The following is an 11,024-nucleotide window of genomic DNA, read 5'->3' as shown; positions in this document are numbered from 1 at the left end:
ATCCACAAAATGTAAGACCCTTTCCCTGTAGCTAGATTCAAGTCTCTAAAATTGCTCCAAAGTCACCAGGCCCATCAAGGATGCTTTCATCAACAGATCTATGCTCATATCTCTGAGAGGTACAAAGACAAAATCATTGAAGGAAGTCATTATTTTCTTTCTCTTCCTGAAAAACGACCTGGTGGTACTACCACTATTACAAATACTAAGCTAACTCCTTGTATAACTACTGACAGGGGCAAATAACAATCCTTTAGAAATCAAACTACAAAAAGTATGCATGTCTTCTGGCATTTCCTTTCTCTGACTACATTAGCATGGGAGATTTTCTATATCCCACCTTCAAATACTCTCACTCAAGCTACCTAATTTTTCCCTCTGATCTTTGATCACCCTTTGATCATTTTTGAAGCCTTCCTATAGCATTTAAAGTGCATATTTCTTAACAGAGGTAATAATTGGATGTTGTCCCCCAAAATCTAAGTCTAAATCGTTCCTATCATGCTGTGTTCCTTGGCTCTTGGGATTTTATTTGAAGTCTACCTAGAAGAGGACAGAGATGGGTTGCACAAAGTCCATGCTGAGAAGCTTTGCCATGTTCTACTTGTCCTCATGATATTTCATGTCCAGCCCAGTAGTGATTAAAACCCTGTGCACACAGGAATAACTATGAAAATTTGTTAAAATACAGGCTCTGGGGCTCTTTCCCCAGATTTTGTAATTTCATGGCTAAGGTGTGCTTCTAATGGTTGTGATACTGCCAGTCCACTGACTACATGTGATACAGTGATTACAAAAATGCCTCAATACTCCATCTCTCCCTCTATCCAAAACCATTGCAATGTGACTTTGCTGTTCCTCCTGCAAGAGGTGAAGTTTATTTCCCTAACCCATGAATCGGAGCCGGTCTTGTTACCTGCATTGGTAACAGAGTACAGTGGGACTGGCCTTGTGCCACCACAAGCCTTACTCCCTTGGAAACCTTATGCTGCGGCCTTGTGAATGAGCCCAGGACAGCCTGCTGGATGAGGAGTGACGCATTGCCCAATCACCACCAACAGACAACAGTTGGTCAGACACATAAACAAGACCACCCTAAAGCAACCAGCCCCCCAGTGGACCACTGCAGACACCTTAGCTCACCAGCCAAGATCAGCTAAGCCTGGACTAGCTGCTCCACACATTCATAAGCAAGAATAAATGTGTACCGTTTTAATCCACAAGTTTCAGGGTGATTTGTTACACAGAGACAGATTACTGATACATCACAGTTCTGAGACCCTTCACCTAAGAAATACTGATTTATCTCTCCCTCCCCACTTCCCTTGCCAACTTTATAATTTAGGCTTTCATTTCTTGTTCAGACAACTGCAATAATGTCTTTCAACTTATCTTCCCACTTATTGTCATCCCCCACCTCCAGGCACACTACTGCTAAGATTGCATTCCTTAAAGTCAGAAACTATATTGTCATAATTTATGTATTCTCATCATCTAGTGTAATGCTTGCTACCCCATAGGTGCTCAATCCTTGTTTGCAGAATGACTGCTACCAGATTCATAAAACACAGCTCTGATCACATCACTCTCCCATGCAGAACTCTACTGGCATTTATACCATACACTGAATCCATTTTCCACTTGGCCTATTTAATTCCAGGAGCTCAGAGATCAGGCCTCAGCCTACTTTCCCATTCTTCTCTATCCCCACTTCTCTTAATGCTCCATTTAGAAGTGAAGGCTGGCTGAACATGTCCCTTACTTCTGTGCACGTTGATACTCAGCCTCCTGCCTAGAATGCCCTTTCACATCTCTGCAAATTCTATACACCCTTGAAGGTACAATTCAAATGCCACTTCCACTGTAAAAATCTGACGGCTCTAGGTAAGAAAAAGCTCAGCCCTTTCTGCCTGCCTCTAGCACTTAACGAGTCTCCCTCAGGACCCTGATATTATGTTTACTCGTGTGCTATAGTGTTTACCTGGCATATGCCCAAACAGAGATTGTGAACTTTTTGAGGGAAGGTACCATCTTTCACATCTCTATGTTCCCTATTGTACCTAACATAGTACATAAAACATAATAAAACCTCACTAAATGTCTACGTGAATGAATAGATTTTAGTCACTACTAAAACAATTAATACCCAAACTCATAAGCCAAACCCAGAATGAAGATGGCAAAACACAGAGGTTCTCCTATATCAGTTTGTAAAAGAAATTCTTTTTTATTTTTTACAAACTGATATACAGAAAGAAAGCCTGTTAAAAATACAAATTCCTAGACTCTACCCCCAGAGAGATTGGTTCAGCAGAATTCAAAACTGAGTTTGAATTCTTAGCCCATGTGACTCTGAGAGAGATTTGTGGGAGGTTTATGGTAATACTTTGATATATAATGACACAGAACCTGCTTTATAGATATGAATTCCAAAGTAAAGTCCCCCTTTTATTTTTTATCATGCACCTAAGAATTTTAAGTTTCTTGACTTCAATGCCAAAGCATCGAGTGCAGCAGGCCTATAAAAAGAACCACTCTAACAATACATACACAGTCTGGCACCTTATTAGCTTAGGTTGCTGGGAATATGGCATCACACCCCGTTCTTTGTAATCACAATCTGCACACATTTTTTCATCTACATATCCTTTTTATAAACTATTTAAAGTTTAATTTGCTACAAATAGCCCTTTTTTCAGACCATCTCACCACATGAGGTATGCTTTAAAATAACTGAAGGATGCAAGACTCCTACCTCGGTCCCAAAGGCTGGCTCTTAATGCTCTCTCCAGCTGTTCCTCCTCACTCAGTCCTGCTGTGTACACATCGTAGTTCCTGGGTGCTTCTTCATAGTAGCCTGGTCTGCCATATGGATAATGATTCTCATATCCAGAATGGCCTAGAAGCACAATGAAAAGGTTATAGAACACAGCTATGGACTGTTCTTTTGTTTCATACTATCTATTTTGTTAAAACAAAGACAAGCAAATAATTCATGTCATTATTTTGAGCATAATAGTCACCCTCAAAATAAGAAAAGACGCCAAATGGAGAAGGCCTCCATGAGTGCAGGCAATGACCATCTCATCATCGTTGTGTTTACAGTGCCCAAAACAGGGCTGGACACGAAGCAGTCTTTATGTGCTAATGAGGACAGGAGACATTAACTTAGAAGGTCCTCAGAGGCCCTGGAGAAGGAACTGGAATGGGCTATTGACATACAGAGTGGATTTTCAACTTGTAACTATTCAATACTTGCACTATTTTCAGGAAGTCCTGCCCTGAGTCAAGAGAATGGTAGAAACAATATTTGTTAAAGTCTTATTATCTTGTGGCTCCATACAACGAGAGGCAGACCAGTGTTTAATAGAGATACTATGGGACATTTCTGACAGTAATAAGATTGAGATGTATGAACCAATTTCTCTGTAATTATAATTGTATATAAGAGATTGTAGTTCCTACTGTAGTTCCTTTAAAAAAAATTGGCTGGTTGCTAGATAAAACAAGAGAGAAGAGACAACCTGATTGTTAAATACTGCCTTAGCCACCAAACTTAGATACCCATTCAAAAACGTCAATAACAGAGGACAGTTCACTTTTGTAAGATATTTCCGTCAATCTTTTCAGTCAGTTTGAATTTGCTCCTTATATTTTCTTTAATTGCCAACTGTTACAGATTTTGTTTGGAAGCGATGTTTATTCCCACAGAAGGTTACCAATCTCATTCTGGCATAATTAGGGAGAAGTAATAGTCTGTCTGATTTTTTCCCCTGCTTTCCTCTTATTATCATACCCTTTGAAGATGATGCTTCAAATGTTTAAATAATGTGTTTTTGGTTGTTGATGAAGATTCCTAACCTTCACAGGAGTCTTGTGTTACCAATCTCTGTGTCATCCCACATAGTGCAGGCCTGAGTTAGAGCTTTAATAAGACTACCGAAAAAAATAGTCATGCCAAAAGAGGAACACTGTATGGCAGAATGTGTTTAGCTGAGATTTCATATTCAGAATTTTTGATAGTTGGTCCTGAGGCAATTTTAAAATTTAATTTTGCATTGGTTATGAATAAAAGACTTTCCTAATATGCAAGATTAAAAGGGAAGCATAAAAATTCTCAATACTCTAATAGTCTTTGTTTCATTTGATAAACAATGAAATGATAATGTATAACAAGGAAATGATAATAAAACACACTAATCTGGTTTCAGCTGATAATTATGTGTTTATATTTGTCATGTGAAGAATTTGTGTCTGTTGATGTTTTTAGAACAGCTTTATTGAGATATAACCAATATAACAATTTACCAATTTAGAGTGTATAACTCAATGGTCTTTAGGATATTTTAGAGTTGCACCATCATCACCATAATTAGTTTTGACCACTTATATCATCCCTCGAAAAAGAAATCTGTACCCTTTAGCTAACATTCCTCAAACTCCCATCCCTCCCAGCTCGAAGGAACTACTAATCTACTTTCTGTTTTTATAGATAGGCCTATTCTGGACAATTCATATAAATAGAATTATATTGGTAATTTGTGGCATTTTGTGTCTGACTTATTTTACTTGGCATAATGTTCCCAAGGTCATCAATGTTGTGACATGTAACAGTATTTCATTCCTTTTTATGGATAAATAATATTCCATTGTATGGATACCATATTTTGTTTACATATGCATCAGTTGATGGACATTTGGCTTAATCCTGCCTTTTCACGATTATGAATAATGCTGTTATAAACATTTCTGAATAAGTTTTTCGTGGACATATGTTTTCATTTCTTTTGAATATACATGTAGGTGTGGAATTGCTGGGTCATAATTCTATTTAACCACTTGAGGACCTGCCAGAATGTTTTTCAAAGCAGCTGCACCATTTTACATTCCTAGAAGCAGTGTATGAGAGTTCTTATTTCTCTATGTCCTCACCAATACTTGCTATTATTTTTCTTTCTAATTATAGTCATCCCAGTGGATATAAAGTGGTATCTTCCTGTGGCTTTGATGACTAATGATGTTGAGAATCTTTTTATGCACTTATTAGCCGTATCATCTTTGGAGAAATGTCTATTCATATCTTTTACCCATTCTTACTAATTATCATAATACTCTTCTTGCTTAGTTATATTTTACTGAATGTCCTTGAAACTAACAAAAACGAATGATCTAAATTAACATTAAATAAAATTCTTCAGGATTTTGGAGACTAATTCTGAAAAGCCTTGCCTCAATGCAGTAAAAATTAGTGGGAATTTACTAAATACCCCCAGTAATCCAACTTCCCTATTCTCTCTCGTTTCCCATGTCAGAATATTAACATTGTTGATATTTAAAACAGGAGAAGGAGATAAGTAAATTTTCAAAATCCTCGCACTGGTTTAGGACCAAAGTGGGATCTGGATACAATTTGAAATATGGACACCCCTTCTCAAATTGTTCTCTACCCAGTAGAACCATCAGAAAAATTCGGCTCCCACTGCTGTGTTGGCGAACACCCACAAGCAAGTTTCTCATCTGGAGAGTAAAGGAGACTTTAGTAGTGCTACAAATCTTGCTTTTGACACCCCTCATCAAAAAAAAAATAAACCTTGTATGAGGACGAATAGTGAAAACACAATATGTCTACATCACAGAGAACAAATGAAGGGGCAACCACTCCAAAACACTAATAGAATATTTATGGATAAGTCACTGAATGTCATGGGATGCTTCCGCAATCCCTGAATAGAGAAACTACCCAATTCCCTAAGAGTGCCAATTATTTTATTGCAACACAAAAAGCATACCGGGTAATTTCCCAGATGGCTCATTATCACTTTCAAACCCCTGTGGAATGTCATTCTGTTAGGGAAGGTCTAGGCAGCATTTCTACTATCCATCCCTCAAAATGCTCAGCTAATTCAGAATCCAAAATAATTCAAAGTCTCTGAATACTTATCTATACAGACACCATATACATCCATAGAGTTTTAATTGCCAGATATATGTGCAGTAATTTGAGGTAACATTTTTTTCTTCATGCCATTTCTTACTTAAAAACAACCTAGCAGTGCTTTAATGAAATAAAGTCAACAACTCTAAACATCTGACTATTATAAAACCTAATTTGGTACTTGTTAGACAAAACGTGGGGAGAGAGAATGGGAAATTTTCAGTGCCTTAAGTCAAAAAGATTAGTGTGGTTTAAAGGTTCCGTATCATCAATCATAAATCATCAACAAGACCAAAAACCCCATCAATATCTATTATAATGGGAACAGGTCTCCTAGGACCAAAAATTTTCTACAGCTGTTTTAATGGTCCAATCAGATGTTTTTAAATCTTCATAATAAACATTCCTGGAAAAATCTAACAAACACTTAAATAAGTTTAAATTATGTCCTGTGATGAATGCTAGCTTAACATTCTTTTTTTTAGCTGTACACTTGGGCTCTGCCATAAAAGAAACTCTGGTTATCATTATTCTATTAACTACTCCATCTGTTCCTTATATACATACCAGGATTTCATGGCAAAGGAGATCAAGAAACACTACCAAGATTAGAAAAATTGGTAACAGCTTTTTAAACATTCATGAGGTTCTTTGACCTATAAAGACTTTTCCAGCTAAGAACAGCCATATTAAGAATAAATCATTACATGTAGGAGATACATATGCTCTCATAAAAGTTCCCTGGATGACCATTAGCATGGCCACCTGGCCTTATGTAGCTCTGCCTTTGAAGAAATCTGATCACTGCAGAGGAAGGAATATAAATATGGTAATCTCACAGAGGTTAAGAAAGGTAAAAGGGGCTTTTATTTTTGCCTTTAATTCTCCGGTCTGTGAGTCTGCTGGGCCTATGCCTCATCCATATGAAGGAGGAAAGGAGCAGGTTTCCTTTTTTTTTTTTTTTAATGTATAGAGTTCAAACAAAAAAAAGAGTGAGAAAAGACAGTAAGTGGAACTGCCCTATTTTGTAAGGTTAAATTGGCAGAATGCCCACCTCATATCCCTGTACAATAGAAAAAGCAGGGACTAGAAATCAGAGAATTGCACTTTTGTCCTAGTTCTTCCACTAACTACCTGTGTGATTTTAGCCAAATTACTGAACCTTGCTAAGCCTCAGTTTCCTAGCTGTCACATAGGATGTTAGGACCAGGTAATCTATGATAGTTTAAGTCACGTCTGTGCCCACGTGTGTTTTTACTGTCCTCTTTGCCCAGAAGAGCACTGCTGTTTCTTTTGGGGATTTTAAAAACTGAACCCAGAAGAGAAGCCCTTTTCACTCTAGCAACTTCAAGCTGTTAGACACCATGTCCCCTGCCCCATGGAAAGAATAAAGTCAAAAGGAAGAGAGAAACCATAAGAGGACACGGAATCATGATGGTCTTCCTGTCCAACCCAGCTCTCCCTAGTCACACGGGCAGTAAAGTTCTCCTTAGTGTGAACTGGTCTCCATAACCAACAACCCAAAGGACCCAGTGTTCTTCCAAATGACTGTATCATCAGCTTTGTCCACAACTGCTCATCACAACTTCTCTTTAGGTGAGTCCACAGGTAGAAGCAGGTGAGCTGGCACTACACAACAACTGTTCTCTGCACCAAGACCAAGCTTCTAGGATTTTAAGCATCTAAATAAGCAGAGATGAGAGCCTCAGAAGTGAAGCCTCGTCTTAGGGCAGTGACAGAATTCATTTCTGTGGTCTCCAAGCCTAGGGAACCCCAATCATCTAAGGCTACGGTTTTTGTTCCTGATCCCATTAAAATCACCAAGGAAGCTTTTAAAAAAGAGCCCTAGTCCCGCCCTCTACCTTCATTCTGACTGCATTGGTCTGGGGTGAATTCAAGACATGAGTATGTTGTAAAAGCTCCTGAAGTGATTCGTACATACAGCCAGCATTGATAATCACGATACAAGACTTTAGAACTACACATAAAATCTAAATGTAACTCTGATAGTGTCGCTCTGATTAAATCCTTCAGTGGCTCTCCGACACATTCTGGATAATCTCAAAACAGGCTTTTTCAAGTACTGTTTCCTGTCCCTGGAAAGCCCTTTCCTCCCATTGCTTTTCTTAACTTCTGCTCATCTGTCAAGACCCAGAACTCTACTGCCTCTGAATAACCTCCTATAACACAACCCCACTCATCCATCTCAGGATGAGCACTGACCCCACTACATTAATATTGCTAGATTAGGCATCCTATTTCTGCCAGGAAGGAGCAACTGGGACTGGACTAGCCCTCCCACCAAAATCAAGTAGAAGACTGGAGAAAATATATGAAAACAACCATTTTCAGACACTGGATTAATATAATAGGTAGTACAGGCTTCTGAACCTTGAGAGAAAGGAAATAAAGGAAATGAGCCTACAGACGCTTTCCAGACGGTGGTGCGGGATGGTGGAGGGAGAGCACGAGCGGAGCACAGCAGGATCCCTGAGCTGGAAAGTCACAGAGGAGAGCAGGGAGACGGGGACTGACCAGGAGGGGACATGGTAAAAACTCAACAAATACTAGCATTATTAGTGATCATCCCACTACCCTGAACCACCCCACATCATGGTTCAGCATTCTATTTCCTACACCCTAGTCAGTCCCATTAGTTTCTGTTGTTTCATCTTTTCAAATGTATGGCACCTACATTCCCACTCCTGGATCATAAACTCTGGGACTGGCATTGCAGCTCTTTTTTTCTCTCCTCAATAGCTGGTCTGGCTTTCCACACAACATGAACACTCACAAGATGCTACTGGGGAAGCCAGTGTGTGGTTAAGAATATTCCATGGGAAAAATAAAGCAAAAGCTGTATCTATCTATCTATATATGTAAAACAATAATTCTTTGTACCTATATTATTTAAACCAGGGTCAAAAAACTACAACTCATGGTCCAAGTCCAACCCGCTGCCTATTTTTATAAATAAGATTTTACTGGAACACAGCTTTGCCCATTTGTTTATCAATTGTCTACAGCTGTTTTCATGCTACAAGGACAGGCCGACTAGTTGCAACAGAGACCATATGGCCAATAAAGCCCTTAAAGCTTAAAACATTAGCTATCTGGCCCTTTAAAGAAGAGGCTGCTGACCCCAGATTTAAGCCACGGCAGTTTCCAGTTGGTATTAATATAGCCACGTCTTACTCCACATGGGCTGCCATAACAAACAGCCACAGGCTAGGTGGCTTTGACAACAGAAACTTCTTTCTCACGATTCTGGAGGCTGGAAGTCTGAGATCAGGGTTCTGGCATGGTCAGTTCCAGTGAGGGCCCCCTTCTGGGATGCAGAGGGCCAACTTCTCCTTGTATCCTCACATGGTAGTAAGAAGTCTAGAGAGTTCTCTGGGGTCCCTTTTATAAGGGCGCTAATCCCATTCATGAAGGCTCTACCCTCATCACCTCATTTTTCCCCAAAGCCCCCCCCAAATCATCAGATTAGGGGTTAGCATTTCAACATATGAATCTGGGGGACACATTCAGTCCACTGCATTAAGACATCCAGTAGTTCCATAGGCCGTGGGCTTCACACCTGTCTCCTGGTGCTGGTCCAGGCACTAAAGAGTAGCGGCCCCACGCTGGAATATAAAGGCCTTAGCCTAAAATAGGTCTAATGCTTTTCACAGGAAGTCCTCTCTACCTATTTACACAGACACCTAAAAAATATATATTCTCCTCTTTAAGTCACATGTATTTATTAGAGCAATGCCTACCTTAGCATCTTAGAGTACGCGTGAGTTTCCTGAATACAGGTGGGGTGGAGCATGGAGAATTGTATACCTGAAACCAACTTTTAACACTTTGCCAGCAGTATGGCCTTAGGCTGACAAAGGAGCAGGGTCTAATATGAACCTCATCACACATGAGAGACCTCATACCAATCACACAATTTTTTTACACCAGAGTTACCTCCTTCCCTGGATTTTCGTACCGACCCACCCCAAAATGCTCCCTGGGTTATCCCTCCATCTAGCTTCCAGGAATGTGAGAGGCACAATTACATAACATGTGAACGACTCTACCACAGCATAAACTAGTGTTATCTTAAAGTAGCTCTACAGCAGCAAACACTATAATTTTAAAAAGTTAAAATTTATTAAATGAAATAAAGTACTTACCTGAACTATTAAAGTAGTACTGCTGTCCTGAGTAACCAATATTGGAGGCAAAAATGCCTAAACATGAAAGAAAGAAACATTTGAATGGTAGCCATAAAGCTTTAGATGTTAATCTTTCCAACAATTAGGAGGTTCCTTATGAAAAAGCCCAGGGTCATCTCAAATGATTTCTAAACAATTGTTAAAATAAACTCCCTTTTATTGGGGAGCCAGCCCTACAAGGAATAGAATGTGTGTGGGGGCACAATGAACTCCCTAATTTAGACTCACTGAAGTTCCTTAGAGGTTCCTGTTGACATTAGACAGGTCTTTGCCTCCCAAGGTACCAAGCTTGGGCTTTGGTGCCTCTGTATAAGTAGAGATGCTCTGGCTAAAGACAGAACCTTCCGCCAACAACGGTGTTAAGAGGGCCATGCTCCTTATGCTTCCTAAGGAACTTTACTCTTTCGTATCCCTACAGAAGGCAGAAGGACAGCCAATTCGGCACTGCTGAATGGAGGCGCATACTCTCAGTATGACCGTCCTCTTCCAGGAGGCATCAGACAGCAGTCTTCAGATGCTCGGTCACCTTCCATGGGGTTCCTGTGTCACTACAATTCTCAGTTCACAGAAAAAGGCAGAGAGATTGCAGGCTATTTGAAAATCACACCGAATGTGTTCTGATTTTTGTATTTAATTTTCTATTGTATTACTTAGAAAACAGAGTGGTGTAAAAATAAGTCTCCACGGAAAACAGGCGAGGTTTAAAAGAGGAAAACTAAGAGTTTAAATGTTATAATTGTGGGAAAAATCCTCTTCAACAATTAAACAAAGCACTTGTCCAAATTTCATAACATGTCTGTAAAAAGCTTTACTAATCACTTAATCTTAAGACACACAGAAAAATGGAACAAAACACTAAACTTCCCAAATTATTTCTTTTC

General features: G+C 39.3%; 1 protein-coding gene across 2 annotated transcripts in view; it reads right to left on the bottom strand.

Moving 5' to 3' along the window:
* RHBDD1 (rhomboid domain containing 1) overlaps positions 1 to 11,024 on the bottom strand; it is a 113,560-nt gene that overhangs the window by 70,711 nt on the left and 31,825 nt on the right. For both annotated transcript variants that reach the window (XM_012642602.1, XM_012642601.1), the window contains exons 4-5: positions 10,102 to 10,158; positions 2,756 to 2,899 (exon numbers count right to left, since the gene is read on the bottom strand). In XM_012642602.1, coding sequence (XP_012498056.1) covers positions 2,756 to 2,899; positions 10,102 to 10,158 — 201 coding nt within the window. The remainder of the gene's footprint in view (positions 1 to 2,755; positions 2,900 to 10,101; positions 10,159 to 11,024) is intronic.

The sequence above is a fragment of the Propithecus coquereli genome, unplaced genomic scaffold (genome assembly GCF_000956105.1).
Source record: "Propithecus coquereli isolate 6110/MARCELLA unplaced genomic scaffold, Pcoq_1.0 Scaffold18, whole genome shotgun sequence".
Taxonomy (NCBI): Eukaryota; Metazoa; Chordata; class Mammalia; order Primates; family Indriidae; genus Propithecus; species Propithecus coquereli.
This window is presented reverse-complemented; position numbering and strand designations above follow the sequence as displayed.